General features: G+C 32.6%; 6 protein-coding genes across 8 annotated transcripts; 3 read left to right on the top strand and 3 right to left on the bottom strand.

Annotated features, from left to right (window-relative positions):
* Window positions 1-90: 90 nt before the first annotated feature.
* Window positions 91-2,972, top strand: LOC146722551 (uncharacterized). Of its 2 annotated transcripts, XM_085484282.1 has the most exons (5): window positions 91-167; window positions 248-737; window positions 1,404-1,709; window positions 1,802-2,004; window positions 2,221-2,972. In XM_085484282.1, the coding sequence occupies exons 2-5, from the start codon at window positions 491-493 to the stop codon at window positions 2,404-2,406; spliced, it is 942 nt and encodes a 313-aa protein (XP_085340408.1). In that variant the 5' UTR covers window positions 91-167; window positions 248-490; the 3' UTR covers window positions 2,407-2,972. The 2 variants fall into 2 exon arrangements, with proteins under 2 accessions (XP_085340408.1, XP_085340407.1); XM_085484281.1 differs by having other exon boundaries at window positions 92-737.
* On the bottom strand, window positions 2,058-7,039 carry PGAP1 (GPI inositol-deacylase). Of its 2 annotated transcripts, XM_029322035.2 has the most exons (11): window positions 6,957-7,039; window positions 6,545-6,728; window positions 6,117-6,270; window positions 5,913-6,017; window positions 5,720-5,823; window positions 5,209-5,652; window positions 4,873-5,126; window positions 4,368-4,793; window positions 3,912-4,295; window positions 3,410-3,778; window positions 2,058-3,327 (listed from the first exon to the last, which is right to left on the bottom strand). In XM_029322035.2, exons 2-11 carry the CDS (start codon window positions 6,722-6,724, stop codon window positions 3,042-3,044), a joined length of 2,706 nt encoding a protein of 901 aa, XP_029177868.2. In that variant the 5' UTR covers window positions 6,725-6,728; window positions 6,957-7,039; the 3' UTR covers window positions 2,058-3,041. The 2 variants fall into 2 exon arrangements, with proteins under 2 accessions (XP_029177868.2, XP_085340401.1); XM_085484275.1 differs by lacking the exons at window positions 6,545-6,728; window positions 6,957-7,039 and adding an exon at window positions 6,749-6,943.
* A 318-nt stretch (window positions 7,040-7,357) lies between these two features.
* On the top strand, window positions 7,358-9,113 carry LOC114945529 (ribosomal L1 domain-containing protein CG13096). The gene is made up of 3 exons (XM_029321819.2): window positions 7,358-7,782; window positions 8,097-8,662; window positions 8,744-9,113. The coding sequence occupies exons 1-3, from the start codon at window positions 7,487-7,489 to the stop codon at window positions 8,941-8,943; spliced, it is 1,062 nt and encodes a 353-aa protein (XP_029177652.1). The 5' UTR covers window positions 7,358-7,486; the 3' UTR covers window positions 8,944-9,113.
* On the bottom strand, window positions 9,003-10,996 carry LOC114945624 (ankyrin repeat domain-containing protein 40). Its single transcript, XM_029321915.2, has 4 exons — window positions 10,906-10,996; window positions 10,482-10,794; window positions 9,834-10,141; window positions 9,003-9,604 (listed from the first exon to the last, which is right to left on the bottom strand). The coding sequence occupies exons 2-4, from the start codon at window positions 10,598-10,600 to the stop codon at window positions 9,255-9,257; spliced, it is 777 nt and encodes a 258-aa protein (XP_029177748.2). The 5' UTR covers window positions 10,601-10,794; window positions 10,906-10,996; the 3' UTR covers window positions 9,003-9,254.
* A 5-nt stretch (window positions 10,997-11,001) lies between these two features.
* Window positions 11,002-14,107, top strand: Rad23 (UV excision repair protein Rad23). Its single transcript, XM_029321724.2, has 6 exons — window positions 11,002-11,297; window positions 11,383-11,455; window positions 11,684-11,840; window positions 11,988-12,158; window positions 12,239-12,570; window positions 12,712-14,107. The coding sequence occupies exons 1-6, from the start codon at window positions 11,232-11,234 to the stop codon at window positions 13,017-13,019; spliced, it is 1,107 nt and encodes a 368-aa protein (XP_029177557.1). The 5' UTR covers window positions 11,002-11,231; the 3' UTR covers window positions 13,020-14,107.
* On the bottom strand, window positions 13,337-15,865 carry Dpm3 (Dolichyl-phosphate mannosyltransferase subunit 3). The gene is made up of 3 exons (XM_085484187.1): window positions 15,742-15,865; window positions 15,151-15,372; window positions 13,337-15,052 (listed from the first exon to the last, which is right to left on the bottom strand). The coding sequence occupies exons 1-3, from the start codon at window positions 15,742-15,744 to the stop codon at window positions 14,984-14,986; spliced, it is 294 nt and encodes a 97-aa protein (XP_085340313.1). The 5' UTR covers window positions 15,745-15,865; the 3' UTR covers window positions 13,337-14,983.
* Between the last annotated feature and the right edge of the window lie 120 nt (window positions 15,866-15,985).

The following is a 15,985-nucleotide window of genomic DNA, read 5'->3' as shown; positions in this document are numbered from 1 at the left end:
CTTCCTTCAGCCGCGAAGACGCGATTGGTTCGTTTCGAAGAGGGACGAAATTTCTGTACATTACGCGGATTTGCCCGAAGTGACGTATCAATTGACGTTCGGATATTTTTTTTCCAACATGTCGAGCTCCTTTGACAGACCTTAACCTCATCGGCTTCATTTACGACGTGATAAATATTTATGAGCATAATGTAATCTTCGATGTCGAATGGACGATGTTAATAAAATGTTATCCCGCAATTTTCAGCGAAAGAACGAGAAAAAACGCACAAATTTCCACCGGAAACCGAAGAAAATTCGACGAGGGTTTCCTTATCAGTGTGACGCGACAATATTAGTAAATAACGATGAAGAAAAATGAAAAAGCTCGTTCGTACGTCGCTGCTCATTACGCAAGATATTGCTGTTATCGAAGTACGAGTGCGAGATAGCCGTAATAATTTCGTAATTATTACTCGTCGAGTCTCGACCCCCCGGGATCGCGATTCCGATGAAAAGAGCGTCAACCGCGATATTGTTTCGCGTTACGAAAACATTCCGAGCGCGATCGTCTTCGAAGGACTCGAGTCCTTACTTTTTCCTCCCGGATTTGCGATACAGCTCGTATCCCGGACGATTGGACGCCCTCGCGATGGCCAGGCAGATCTTCAAGGGTCATACCGATCATTACAACGGTGTCACGATCGACTCGATCGAGGAGGCCTGCGACAGTAAAATATTCGCGCAGCGCCTGAAAGGTGGACTGCATTTTTATTTATAAATAAAGAGGAATAACTGTACGGAGAGACTTCTCTCTTTTATGGATTATTTAGAAATCCATTTTCGCAATTGAAAATTATGCATTTTGACAGCTCATTTCATTATTTTTCAAAATGATAAATTTAAGAAAATTAATTTTATGTTGTATCAAAATTTAAAAATATATAGAGATTCATATAATTATAAATAAAGATACGAATTATAATTGTATAGAGACTTGTCTTTTTTTTATTGATTCTTTAAAGATTAATTTTGTAACAAAATAAAAATTATCTATTTTGACAGCTCTTATTCCATTATTTTTCAAAGTAATATGAAAAAAAAATTAATTTTATATAACGCCAAAATTAAAAAATATATATAGAGATCTATATAATATATCCTCATATATTGGATTCTTTATCACTCTATTTACAAATAAATATATGAATAATTATGTACAAAAAATTTCTCTTCTAAATTAATTCTCTAAAAATTGTATAGTAAAATGAAAACATTTATAATTGAAAACTGTTTATCAATTAATAGCTCTCATTCTATTATTTTCAAAATAATATAAAAGAAAATAAATATATAACAATAAATAAATTGTATATAATAACAAAATAGAAATCTGTATAATAGATAAATATATGTCCTTATAGATTCTTTAGAGCAATGGACCAAGGATAAGAAACGTACTGTATGGTTTCGCGTGCACATACCAAATTCAGAATGGGTTCCGATATTAACAGGACAGGGATTTATCTTTCATCATGCAAAAGAGGGATATGTCATGCTATATCGTTGGTTGCCCAATGATGAAGAGTGCAATATTCCAAAATATGCACATACATTCTTAGGTGTTGGCGCATTTGTGTTCAATCAGGATACTAATGAACTTCTTGTTATTAAAGAAAAGTATGCTCTCAATAAAGCCTGGAAGCTACCGGGTGGCTATGTAGAACCAGGTATTTTATAAGAAAAGCAATCAAGTTTTATCATTATATATATATATACATACACACAAGCAAATATATATATATATATCTATAATTGTTAGGAGAGAATATTGAAGAAGCAGCTAAAAGAGAAGTTTTGGAGGAAACGGGAATTCAGACAGACTTCAAGTGTCTAGTATCTTTTAGACATGGACACGATTACTTATTTGGATGCTCAGATATATACATGATTGCATATCTAACACCACAAAATTTTGAAATTCAAGAATGTAAAAAAGAAATTCAAGAATGCAGATGGATGAAGGTATGATGAGGATTGATAAGATTTTTCTTCGTGTATATAAAAAAATCCAGATATAATTATATTAAATTTATATATAATTTTAACAAAATAATAATATAATTGTTCGATATAAATTACGTTAAATTATATTGCAATATATTAAACATGCGCCGCACGTCTGTATCCCAAAATTTTGTTATATAACTTTTAAATATCAAATTTATTTTATTTTTCCAGCTGACTGAATTCATGCAACATCCGGAAGTACATTCAAATAATAAAACTCTAGCAGAAAAAACAATAGATTTTCTGCGACACAAAATGGGCATGGTTGTAAATTATGGAATACATCCTCTCACGAAAAAGCAGATATGTGTATACAGTGTAGAAAACACAGATGTTGGAACTACATTCGTAGAATAAGCTATGCGAAAAAGATAAATATATTGTATATATATATATATATATAAAATATATATATATATATAATAAAATAGATTTTAATAACGATAATACAGTAAAGAAGCGTTGTTACTGCCATACGAGCAAACGTACAAAATAATAATTTTAATAACATAGCTGAATACTGTATATGTAATATTGTTATTAAATGTTTTAAATTAATAATGAAATTTTTCAAGTAATAAATTATATTAATATATATAATAATATATCAACAAGAATATAAATTTACGTATACTTATTTTATATTAAACCTACACATATCACGTACACATATCACAACAAGAACAGGGTCTTGTATTATATTATAATATATAAACATCTGATTAATCCGATTATTTTTAAAGTGTCGCTAAATGAGCTGCTTTAAAGTCTTATTATACATTACATATTTTGACTACTTTTGTACAAAATAATACTCGTATGCCACAGCATTGTTATATCACTTTATACATTACTCAATCTAATATTCGAGACGTAAGAAAAATTTTAATAAATAATATATAGTCATGGCTATCAGTTCAGATCTTTTTATACAAAAAATTAATGGACAATGAGAAAAATTGCATAATCATAAATTTTGCAAATTTTACCTCTTAATAAGATAGACTACTTGTTTTAGGAATTATAGAATTTAATGTGATGAGTGTTATTATCGCGGCTGTGATAGGTGGCATACACCAGTGATAAAAGAATGGACGCGGAGCTGCCGTCATCGAAAGAATAACCCAGCTCGAGAGACGTAATATACTGCTTAACATAAGCGAGCGAATTCCCTCGTCAGTAGGATAGATGTGCACAACACCCAATGTACTACACGCAGTTAGTATTATCCAGCTTGTTAGGAAAACAGGGTCTTCCGAAGTGAGTCTCATGTCGTAGCTGTGTATGTCAATTCGTTCTCGTTAATACATGTCAGATTCAATACGTATGGCTCTAAGTCGAAAAGTAAATAAACACATACCTGAAATTTTTTGCCCAAACTAAGACCGATGGAATTGCTGGGATTGCGGCAAAAATCCACAATAGGAATAAGATAAGATGATTGTATATTTCTTGACTGGTGCTTCTTTCGCTTTCTTCCCTCAGCTTGAACCGTTTAAACCAATTGAAGTGTTGCAGCGAGGCCATTAATATCTCTTCCAAATAATCTTCGTACATCCTTGTTAATTTCAAGAAATATAGAAATACCGAAATAATCATAGCTAGAGCTCCACATGTTGCCGGAATTAAGGTCAGTATGAAAAGAGTTGTAATAAGCGGTAGCTGATTTAAACCGTTTAAAAACCAATCTGACCATGTTGTTGAAAAAGTTATAGCACGTGCTAAAAATCTGCAAAAGAAAATATATATATATATATATATATGAAACTTTTATTTATATATGTTACCATTATTCATTAATTTTCTGATTATATAATTTTAGGAAAATATTTTTACTTCAACATAAGTAGAAAGTTTCTTACTTGACAGCTATTCCATGTGCAACGGAACCAAGAAATATGACACAGCAGCATACAGCAACGGCAGATATGCTGATGATGCAGAAAGCAATACAAGTTTCATAAGCAACATTGAAAATAAAAGACAGTATTATGGTAACAATTATAGTTGGCAGCATATCTGAGCTATGTATCCTCATAGAGATGAGAAGTAAAAGTAAGCTGATAATCACTATGTAAAGTAACGGCCAACGATCTCGTATTCTACACGAAATCTTATCGATGATTCCGCCGGGTTGAATATTAATCGCGTAACTGCACTCTGGATCTAATGTTAATTTTAAACTTGCCGTTTCGTTGCGACGTCCGTAAAGAGTTTGCATTTTTATCGTTTTTGGACCGTCGTCCCTGCATCATAACATTGAATATAGAGTGAGTATATACAAAGGGCTAAATTTACAGCCATAAATATTTACTTACAAATTCGTGAAGAATCTCGATTGGGTCGATCCTGCGTTCCATGGTTCCATCAATTCAGCGACAGCGTAATGCTTGACACAATCCGTAGATTTCATTTCAATTGTAACTGCGTCTATAATGTTAGATAGCTTCACGTAATATCTTATATTTCCCTTGACTGTTTCAATCAAGTTAGATCCGTAGAAGCCAAAGAGATATTTGGGATGAAAGAATTTATTCTTCGTAGATTCGACTCGACTGTTGCGAAAATAGGAATCGAAGCTGACTGTAAGTTGGTGGTCGAAATCTTCTGGAGTTATCCTTACAACGATATGCGTGATACCCATATAACTTATTTCTTTCAGATCTAAATCGACGGTTCTTCTCGGCCGATATAAAGGATCGATTAAAATTCTCGTGTTATTTGTCAAATTGTAACCCCACTCGCTAAAAAAGGACGCATATTAAGCTTTACTAATAAATAATTGTCTCTTTTGTAGCGGTAACATAATTTCACGCAAATTACCAAATTTTGTTTTGATTTTGTTTCTTAGATTTTGTACACATAAATAGCCAGTCCTTGTTTTCCAAATTTATCGCATCGATAGTTAGGAAATCGGATTTATGAAATAGTTCCATCACGAGATATACATTCGACAATTTTTTAGGTCCATTCTTATTGCTCCAAACATACTGTTGAGATGGAACATTGATCCATTCACCATTGCTTTCAAACTGAACTCTTTCCTTGTAATGATATAGCTTCTTGCCTGAACTATGCTGAAATTGCAATTTCGTATTAAAGAAATGGTATTATCACCAATGATATTATTATATTATTATAAATGATCATTACACATACTTGTAAGAAATGATAAGACAAGGCCTGCATCTTCAAATCAGGACTCGACGCGATTTTAAACGGCTTTTTCAAGTGATCTACAGCATCAAATAGTGAACGTACAATCACGAACACCAATTGTTTACACCATAAAATACTCAAATGGTCTGTAGATTTCCAAACAGCCGGTACACTCGTGGAAAGTACATTTATATCTGCCGTACGATCGTAAGTTTGCGCGGCAGTAACGAGTATATCGCGCGGTCCGCCTCCGATAGATATTACCTTCACTCCTGCATCCTTAAGTTTGTACAAATGTTTCTCCAATTCCTTATAATAATTGGCGAAGACATTATCGAGAACCAAGGCCGGAGTATGCGGTGTAGCCAAGTTTATTATCATACTTGCAAATGAAGTGTTCATATTTGGAGCTAGTAAAAGAGCTCCTTTTGCTATGACGCCACCCTATGAAACGAATACCGATTAATTTCTTAGCTGCGCTGCATTATGCATACGCATTTGCATTCCTTACCATAGAATGACCAATCAGCACAACACTATCCATTTTATCTTTATACAATGCTAATATTGCCTTTATACAATGCGAGACATATACAGTCTGTTCCATGAGCACGCCTTGCATTAATAAATTTAAAAAACAATTAATATTATGTACAAAAGTATATTAATATAAGTGCATATTATTGCTATTATATTAATTTTACCTCCATATAATGCAGAATAATCCTTGCTGAACGAAACGGTGAAAAAGTCAAAGTGAAAGGGAGTCTTTCGGCTTTTCCTTAAACTTACTGAAGCAATGGAACGTACTAAAATAAAAAAAAGATACATATAAAGTATATAAAAATTTTTTATAAAATTGTTATAAAATTGATCTTTTAGAATATATTAGAGAAATTAATACAAACCTTGCTCATGCGATCCAGCATTACCCGGTATAAAAAGAACTGGTATTCCAGAAAAATGCATTCTTCTCAATTTTTCTGTTACAAAACCCTCTCCATAAGCATAAAGCCCAAATCGCGGATATTTCTCCTCTATATTATTGTTCAAAGATATTCTCTGGAAATAAAACAAATTGCTTGAGAACCACATGAGAAAATTTTACACTTACATGTCCAAAATATTTATCTATTTTTTTGCTTTTAATATAGGTGAAATAGACATATATATTTACACCAAGAGAACAAGTGTAGCAATAAGAGTCTAGTTAAAAAGATTTGGCAACAATTAGATGTAGCAACAAGTAGATAAGGATTAGAGAGATGAGCAAGTGTTTTCCTTAGCCGCTTATAGCGGACTTTTCTGATAAAAAAAGGTCGTTTGCGATATTTACCACATATTGCGGGTACTCGAACATGTATGTCATCTCGCATGTATTCTCTTCAAAATCGGTGACGTATCTCGCGACTCCAAGAATATAAAGCAAGGTGACCATCGCGAAGAATGGCACCAGCGAACCGTAAATCATGATCCATTTTATTGAAACCATCTCGAATTTAATTCCGAACCTCATAAACCTGGAAACGAGAATACTGACCTTTATTATTTGTTTTTCAGCCGACTCGAAATACCGATGAATTTCTTCAAAATATTTCGACACGATTTCTCGTTGATTGTAATTCAAAATTATATATGAATTTAATTGGGAATATAATTGTATCCTCGAAAGTATATATTAGGATGCACGATTGATGTTGAAAGGGAAAAATTACGTATCACGATGGAGGAGAATAAAAATTATGTACCGCACGCAGGTAGATTTCTGTTTGATTTAACGTTAAGTCGGGATCCCAAGGTTATGATATGATCCGGTCAGATTGAAAAAAACACAAGTTCGAATAAAATCCTGATCATGCGCAATAGCTCTATTACACAGCAATATTACAAAGTCTGTTCTCACGTGGTCCGTTTGCGCGCAATTTACAGCGAGATGTGTTCTTTTTTTCGCTGCACTGCAATTTCTTGAAAATCCGGAAGAGTTCCTAGAAATATTTAATAATAATTAAATAATTATAATAATAATTAATAATAATTTTTAATAATAATTAATAATAATTTATTAATAATAATAATAATTTATTAACAATAATTATAATAATTATTTCTAGGGACTCTGCTTGAAAATTCATTCGTACCACTTACTTCCTGTTTGCGGCTGCGTCTCGGCGGCAAGATGGCGTATTTGTGAGAAGGGCTAGCACGTGGAAAAGCGTGAACGAGAGGGAAAAAAGGTAATTGTTGTAAAAGAGAGAAATACTGCGACATAAATCTTAGAATGACAGATGTCAAAATAAAGGCAACGAAGAAAATGAAAGAAAAGACAGATTCGCAAGTCTCGCGAAAGCGGAAACGAGTTAGTTCGCTGGTGGAGAATGAGGAGGAATCTTCCAAGGATTTTGATCTCAAGGAGTTGTCGAAGAAACATATCTCGCAGTGCATCACTGCGATTTTTCACTTGACTCAGGAACAGTTAAAAAATAAGAATGATCTTCTAGCTACAGAAACACAGCCAATATTTATACAAGTGACCTGCGTCAAGATCCCAAAAATGCCTCGCAGGCAAATGAGAATGTAAGTGAATTCAGGAAAATCTTGAATAATCATAACTGTTAGCTTTTAGAATGGGAACTTATATACTTATATAAAAAGAATCCGTAATTAATTCAAGTGTTGTAAAACTTATAATTATTCCCCCTTTATGTTGGGATTATAAATATTTTTTCCTCCGATTATATTTCACATGATTATATTTTATAATTACCAATGGATCCTTATGAGATTCGTAACCTGATTAGAACTCTAGAATGATAATACTTTGTACTCTAGTAATATATGCGTTGTATCTGATAAAATTCTAATATTTCTTGTTCATTTTTTGTTTGCAGTTTATTGCCATATTCGATAGTGGCATCAAGCGATGAAGTTGCTCTGTTTGTTTGTGATTTGCAAAGAGGAAGAAGAAGAGATTACGAACCGACAGTAGAGCACTACAGAAACCTGTTGGATGAGCATGGATGTACTCGTGTGAATGACATAATACCTATAAATCGGGTGAAAAACGAATTTGATCAATTTGAATTGAAGAAAAAGCTCATAGGCAGTTACGATCATTTCCTCGTCGACGGTCGCATCGCCGGTCATATGTCGCACTTGTTGGGAAAGCATTTCACGAAGAGACGAAAATTGCCGACATCTATCAGGATGGAAAGCAAAGATTTGAAGCATGAAATCGATTACGCATTAAGAAAAACCAGCATGCAGCTTCATTCCAATGGCGACACACATTTGGTACAGATAGGGAATACGTCTATGAGTAAAAAGGAAATTTTGAAAAATATACTGGCCACTTGCAAAAATCTGTCTAAGAATTATCCTGGCGGTTGGGCGAACATACGAGCTCTTCGATTGAAAAGCACAAGCACTCTGGCACTGCCTTTCTTTATGACATTAAGTACGTTTTAATTAAAACAGATTATTTAATTTTATTACCGCGATATAGATTAGATCTTTTAAACAGTTTTATGTATTTCAGAGAGTAAAAATACAATCAATCTAAGAGAGATTAAGGTATCAGCAAAAAGACCAAAAGCTTATCACGATGTGGAAGGAGATCTATCAACGAGTCAGCGCCCTACTAAAGTTACTGTTAAGCCTGATGGAGAAGTTATCATCAACAAAAAGAAAAAACTGCAAAACAAGAGCGCAAAGAAAGACAAAGAAATTAAGAATTAAGACAATATGTAGAAATTATTGTTATATTTTAATAACTTAAAATCTAGTAAAAAACAATTACAAAAATTCACTATTTCTAAATTTGTTATATACAAATTTAAAGTATATTCTATATAAATTTATAATTTAATTAAATTTAATTAACATTAAATATATCATGTCTTATATAATCCACATTCGATTATTGCACTTAAGATGCTAATATTAGTAAAACATACTATATTGCTTAACAAATAACTTTTCTTCTAATATTATATTATAGTTTGGAAATATTTGAAGTTAAAAGGAAGGTTCTTTTCCGTTGTGAACGATCAGTATAAAATAGTCTGATCCTTTTTGGATATACTCTGATACCCGTTAGTCGGCACGATTGCAGGCAGATTGCTGGTAATACCATTTGCATTCTGCATACTCTTGTATACGTTCGTAGTATCCGTGACTATCTCAATCTCTTGAAAGTTTTCAAGTCTTTGAATGTCTTTATCTTTCCTCAATCTGGTGTTGGGCAACTTTCGTAGCTTCTGAATCTGATGTGGATTGAGATCTAGTTCCTTACAACATAAATACAACAGAGCTTGATATGTCAGATCGTTCCGTGGCAACTCCACCTCCACGAAATCCGGATCCGCTGTATTGGCCACTCGAATTTTCAATACCAATTCTAAAACCATACAAATCATGCATATAATACATTAGATGTTAACAATGATTATTTGACAGTCGCATAGCTTTTACAAAAATTCTTTCCATAAATATCACAATTATACTATTTTAGATTTTGCATTAAGTAATGTACAATTCATACATGATAATTAACATTATATTAATTTTTTATGATCGATACTAGCTGACTGTCAATATTAAGGAAGTTGTATCAATTTATATCATACCATCTTGAGACATCCCAATGAATCTGCTTTCGTTCGTGTATACATTATTTCTGGTTTTCGAGAGATTCGCAGCAGTATGCAAAAAATCTGGCTGATTATATGCAGATGTAACAGTGTGTAATGACGATTCGTTCATAATTCGTTGATTATCGCCACTTATACCCAGAAGATACAAAATTTGTTGGTTGCTGCATACAGATGCTGGAGTTTCACCCAACTCGGATCGCAGATTCTTATCAGCACCATTTTTTAGAAGTAAGGCAGCGACATCCAAGTATCCTTGCTTACATGCCCAGTGTAAAGCGGTCCTTCAGAAAGAGAGAAACAAAATTATAAAAATATCTTTATAATCTCTATACACATTTGCAATGTGTCAAAATCATGAGATTACTGACATTTTGAGCAAACGCAAACTCCACATATTAATAATACGATTATTATTTATATAATAATAATTATATTATAAATTATATTAATTATATTATAAATATATTATATTAATATTATATATTATATTATATATATATAATTATATTATAAATTATTTTATAATATAAACTATTACTACTATTTATAATATAATTAATGCAATAATTATTATATCATTTATAATATGATTTCTATTAAGTCGGAATAAATCCAAAGTACCATCCATTGACAGAATGTCGCGCGTTGACGTCGACACCTAAATTGACGAGCTCCTGGACGGCGTCGGTGTCACCCACGCAGACCGCTTCCCTCAGACGTTCCTCGAGAACTCTTTCCATTTTGCAGTAAAAAAAAAAAAAAACACCGTCACATCTTTTTAATTCGAAAAAGCCTGGAGTCACTCTCGAGGCTGACGCGAAGTTGACAGGTTGACAGTACACTGTGACAGATGAATGTAATCGAATCCGTTCGTTCCGCACTTTCTGCACTTCCGAGCTGCTCTCTTCTCTCTCTCCTTCAAAGGAGGAAAGTTCTAGAGGGCAAGCAAAACAAACTGATGTTACGTGTCAAAATAAAAAAAAAAAAAAAAAGATAAGAATAAAGAGATGTCATCGTTATCAGTGATAAATGTCAAAATACTGACATATGCTGCGATGAAAAAAAATCCTGGAAATTTATTATCCTGCAACGAATTAATTCGCGATTCGACATCGTTTGAAACGGAAGTTGGCAGCCATTGCTCTTTAGGCCCCCCCTTCATCATCATATGTTTTCCGCACACTGTCGCAAGTGTAACGTATATACACTTGCGAGAGCTGTTTAAGGCAGTGCCGACTCATCGCCGAAAAAAAATCTCTACCAAAACACCCGTTTTATTCTTATCGGCGGAAAAAAAAGGGGGTTAATTTTGCGAATTGAGAACCGAGACGTAGAGGCACAAGGCGAGACTCCGTCAGCAACCTCGGCAATATGATTATAACGTTGAAAAACTTACAGCAGCAAACGTTTACGATAGAGATTGACTCGTCGCAAACTGTAAGTAAAAATTCGAGAGGAAAAAACCGACTGGTTTTTTTTTCTCTCCTTCCCGAATATGTATTCTTATTATTCGTCTCGACAGGTAAAGGAGCTGAAGGAGAAGATCGAAACGCAAAAGGGTTTCCCCGCCGAGCATCAAAAGTTGATATACGCTGGTAAGCGATGTAACCTTAATTTGGATTTTAATTCGCGTAATCGCGGCCCTTCGTTGCTTCATTGCGGTGCATTCGGTCTTGTAGGGCTCGCGTATGTTTAAATATATCTTTCCGGGGGGGATAGGAATGATGTTGCAAAAACGTTGATAGGTTATGTTTCTGTAGAAATGTGGTCGAGCAACATCGTTGAATCTATGTCCTCCGGTAACGTATGTGAAATTTTTCCAGGGAAGATATTAGCAGACGATCAACCATTAACAGAATATAACATTGATGAGAAGAAATTTATAGTTGTTATGGTAACAAAGCCTAAAACTGGTGCTACGCCCAAAACAAGCGAAGAGCAGCGTCCAGCAGAGAGTGAGAACAAGGAGGAATCTACTAGGTAGTTTCAACATTTCCTCTAGCATGCGTTAAACATACTCATTGTATTTATTATTGACTATTAAACATATAAAATGACATAACTAGACTTTACAAATTGATATATAAAATTGGTGTTTTATATTCTTTTTTATGTTTGCAATTATAGCTCAGCAACTACGCAACCTAGTTCGAATCCCACTGTTCAAGATGCATTGCGAGCAGCTAGTAATGTGCAAGAGCAACCCGCGGTACCTACACCAGCAGCTGGTCAAGCAGAAAGTGCCTTGCTAATGGGGGAGGATTATAATACTATGGTAAACAACATCATGGATATGGGGTATGTATGATGTAAAAAGAATATGAATGAATGATAATAATTAATACTTACATATGATATTTTTAACGTTTTTCTATCAGGTATGAACGCGAACAGGTCGTACAAGCGTTACGCGCGAGTTTTAACAATCCTGACAGAGCTGTGGAGTATCTTTTAACAGGTATACCAGCGCAACTCTTTGAAGATCCACCTGAGGATCCGCCAGAAGCTCAGGATCAACTCCAGGATCAGAGTCAAGATCCATTGGCCTTCTTGCGTATGCAACCACAATTTCAACAAATGCGTCAAGTTATTCAACAGAATCCGCAGCTGCTGAATAATCTTCTTCAGCAAATCGGTTCCACTAATCCCGCCTTGTTGCAGCTCATTTCTCAAAATCAGGAAGCGTTTGTACGCATGCTCAATGAACCTGGTTAGTTCAGTCACATGTGCTTTATTATAAATTATAATAACTGAGAAGAGAATAATATAATTATATTTAATATATATATAATAATAATATATGAATTTATATATATGTATATCTAATTCGATTTGTCGTTTTCTGGTATAGTGGAGCCTGCTACAGGAGCGGGGGCGCGAGTTTTGCCTGGAGCACCTGGAGGAGAACTAGTGTCTGCGGCTAGAGCGGCTGCAGCTGCCGCAGCAGGAGGCGCAGTAAACGGCGGAGGTGCCGGTACAGGTGCAGCCGCGGGTGTAGGATCCGGTTTAATTCAGATAACACCACAGGACAGAGATGCCATCGAAAGGTTGAAGGCGCTAGGTTTCCCAGAACATTTAGTTGTACAAGCATACTTCGCCTGTGAAAAGAACGAAAATCTCGCTGCTAATTTCCTACTCTCACAAAATCTCGACGACTGAATCACTCACATTTAATTTCGCGTGACATTTCGAATAAAAAAAAAGAAAATAAAATAAAAAGGACTGACACAGAGGATGAATGAATAACATTATCTCATTTTGGTCTTACAATAATCATCTTTACTTTGTATATAGATATACACGCAAATATCTATGCTATTTTATTCGTTGTGTAGATAAAACCCTTGGTGTGTTTGGTAAGCGACTGAATCTAAAATAAGCGCGCATACCGTAACATTACATATACCAACTCTCTCTTGTTTCATACTTTTAAAAAGCAATTCATTTAACATATAACACATGTTTTTATGAGAGAAAGAATTGTTGCTTAACAGCAAACTGTGTTATAAAATCCATCTTTACACAGCCTACGAATGCTCTACCAATCTTACATTCTTAAAATATATATGGAGCAATGTAATTCTGTTTTTATATGAGAAAGCCTACTGTTTTATGAAATATTCTGAAGAATACCTCTTGCTGTAAGTTATATGTATACACATATATACATATATATTTCAATATATTATATATATTGTATATATACTATGTATATGTGTGTGTGTATTATATGTATATTGAGGGTAGCGAATATATAAATTGAAGAAATATATTCACTCTCACGGTTACAGATATGTTTTATACATGTCTAAACATCTATCTAAATAGTTATAAGTACACTTTGTACACTTTATTTGGCTTTCTGATATAAAAATTATAGAGTGCATCCATTTATGTAAGTGTACTTGCGTATATTCGTATTTATGTATGTATGTACAGAGATCTACTTTTAAATGATAATATTGAAAAATTGCTTTAAAAGCTTTCTAGCATGTGTCACAAGCTGGTAAATTAAGAGTTTGTTATAAAAAAAATAGGCTGCTATATAATTTTGTTTTTAATTAATTTTTACATCTCAAAAATTATGATTAGACATATAAACACCACATTAAATTCTTGCTAATAGAAAGGTTCCTTTATTTGCTTACCACACACAAATTGATTGGACTTAATAAATTAAATAAAAACGACTGTAAAAGATAATGTATCTCTATGAGATTTTCGAAATTATAAACATTAAATATTAATTGTTATGTTGGAATTCTATTAAAAAGCGCGCTAAAATGTGGTAAATTAGATTATATACTATATTGGAAATATAACATAATACTTTTTTTCGCAGCATGAAATATTAAGTGATACTGAGCGGTTTTCTTTGCATAATAAACTAATTAGAAATTAGATTTATGCACATCGTCATAACATTACATACATACGTATGTACGTACTTATGCATGTTACATGAGCAGGAAATTTTGAATCCTTGAATTTGTACCATACAAGTTACTTATTAATATCATTAAAAACAATAATAAATATTTAAAAAAAATTCCATTGCTCTTATATTTAGTAAAAAAAAAAAATAATATAATAGTAAAGCAAGGAACTATTTGTTGACGAGTTTTAATAACAATGCATAAAATTTCCCATTCACTTATGCTGAATCAAATTTTATTCCTCATTTTTTTTAAATATATAAAAGTTATTGATAGAAAATTCTGCTGTTAAAAAAAGAACACACTTTGTTGTGTGCTCAACATACTTGTAATACATAGCATAAATGAATAAATAACAATTTTATTTAATATAACTGAGTATGTTGTATTATTGCTTAAAAATAATTTTTAAGAAAGACATCTTTTTTGGTCTTATTTATATATATATATATATATATATACCTATAAGATAACTATCATTTCATTTATATTATGCTGATTATTCAACAAGTAAAAATAAAGAAGTGACTTGAAAAAAATGCTACATTGCTGTAGTCAACATAAAAGTTATCACCTACATGTATATATATTTGTATAAAATGGACCAAAAGATATAATACACTCATAGATGTGTATACATAGAAAATAATTTTTAATTATTTTTTATGTGTTATTTACATGGATTTTTTAACCCGGTCTTGACATCTTGAATATTATACCTCTGTTCTGAAGATCTTTTCTAGCTTCCTCTATTTCCTGAAAAAGAAAATGATACAAACAAAGATATTAATATTAAATATTACTAATTAAATATATATTACTAATATTTTTTTAGGTATAGGACAAGAACCTACTTGCTGAAGTTCGGTAGCTGCACTGTTACAGGTGTTGAAAGTAAATACTCTGTACAAAACGACAGTTGCTGCGTACAAACCAAAGAGAAACAAACAAACAATTGGAAGAAAAAGTATAGTTTTATGCCATTCCTCAACAATAGGAGAGTTGCTTCTAAGTGTAGCAAACCAGATGGAAAAACCTACAGTTCCGCACAATAACCATTCCAACAGTTTTGTCATCTGTAACATACATATTTACAAATATAATATATAAATATTCTTTAATATTATATTATCATTAAAATGAGATGAAATACTTTTTAAGAAATAATATACGAAATTTTAACAATTCATAGGTAGGATAGATAAATAACTTGCTGCATTACGGTACACGTATATAGTAAAATATATATACGTATGTAAAATGTGAAAATTGTCACATAAATTTAAATACGAGTTGTATAAAGTAAAATAATTTTTTTAATGTTAATATGATAAGATAATGTTGAAATTACCATATTAAATCTTGCCATTTTAATTTTATCGAGATCTAAGTACGTCGTATAATTAAATAATTTAATGTTGATAGATTGATAATGTTGAACTTACCATATAAATTTTATAGGATTTAAATACGTTGTATAATAAATAATTTGATGTTGATACGATCCCGCCACGTCTGTGTTGATCTTAACCTCAAAAAGTTACCATAGAGGTAAGAAATAATTCAAGAGAGTAACTCATGCAAGAAACTTATGCATTGAACAGATTGAAATTGCATGACTTTACCAATCAAAACAAAATCTCCACTTTTTAATTCTGATTAGTCACAATTATAATTTTATACATAAGA

The sequence above is a fragment of the Nylanderia fulva genome, unplaced genomic scaffold (genome assembly GCF_048542155.1).
Source record: "Nylanderia fulva isolate GAGA-0341 unplaced genomic scaffold, ASM4854215v1 Scaffold3, whole genome shotgun sequence".
Taxonomy (NCBI): Eukaryota; Metazoa; Arthropoda; class Insecta; order Hymenoptera; family Formicidae; genus Nylanderia; species Nylanderia fulva.
Note: the sequence above shows the minus strand (reverse complement) of the source record. Positions and strands in the feature narration are given on the sequence as shown.

Coding starts and splice junctions, on each gene's coding strand:
- LOC114945529 (XM_029321819.2), top strand. CDS start 7,487: ATGACAGATGTCAAAATAAAGGCAACGAAGAAAATGAAAGAAAAGACA. Junction 7,783..8,096: donor CCTCGCAGGCAAATGAGAAT/GTAAGTGAATTC, acceptor TTTTGTTTGCAG/TTTATTGCCATATTCGATAG. Junction 8,663..8,743: donor GCCTTTCTTTATGACATTAA/GTACGTTTTAAT, acceptor TATGTATTTCAG/AGAGTAAAAATACAATCAAT.
- PGAP1 (XM_029322035.2), bottom strand. CDS start 6,724: ATGAGGTTCGGAATTAAATTCGAGATGGTTTCAATAAAATGGATCATG. Junction 6,018..6,116: donor TGCTGGATCGCATGAGCAAG/GTTTGTATTAAT, acceptor TTTTTATTTTAG/TACGTTCCATTGCTTCAGTA. Junction 3,779..3,911: donor GCACATGGAATAGCTGTCAA/GTAAGAAACTTT, acceptor TTTCTTTTGCAG/ATTTTTAGCACGTGCTATAA.
- Rad23 (XM_029321724.2), top strand. CDS start 11,232: ATGATTATAACGTTGAAAAACTTACAGCAGCAAACGTTTACGATAGAG. Junction 11,298..11,382: donor AGATTGACTCGTCGCAAACT/GTAAGTAAAAAT, acceptor TCGTCTCGACAG/GTAAAGGAGCTGAAGGAGAA. Junction 12,571..12,711: donor ACGCATGCTCAATGAACCTG/GTTAGTTCAGTC, acceptor TTTCTGGTATAG/TGGAGCCTGCTACAGGAGCG.
- LOC146722551 (XM_085484282.1), top strand. CDS start 491: ATGAAAAGAGCGTCAACCGCGATATTGTTTCGCGTTACGAAAACATTC. Junction 738..1,403: donor ATTCGCGCAGCGCCTGAAAG/GTGGACTGCATT, acceptor ATGTCCTTATAG/ATTCTTTAGAGCAATGGACC. Junction 2,005..2,220: donor AAGAATGCAGATGGATGAAG/GTATGATGAGGA, acceptor TTATTTTTCCAG/CTGACTGAATTCATGCAACA.
- Dpm3 (XM_085484187.1), bottom strand. Junction 15,053..15,150: donor CAGCTACCGAACTTCAGCAA/GTAGGTTCTTGT, acceptor TTTCTTTTTCAG/GAAATAGAGGAAGCTAGAAA.
- LOC114945624 (XM_029321915.2), bottom strand. CDS start 10,600: ATGGAAAGAGTTCTCGAGGAACGTCTGAGGGAAGCGGTCTGCGTGGGT. Junction 10,142..10,481: donor CGACATTCTGTCAATGGATG/GTACTTTGGATT, acceptor CTCTTTCTGAAG/GACCGCTTTACACTGGGCAT. Junction 9,605..9,833: donor CATTGGGATGTCTCAAGATG/GTATGATATAAA, acceptor GTATGGTTTTAG/AATTGGTATTGAAAATTCGA.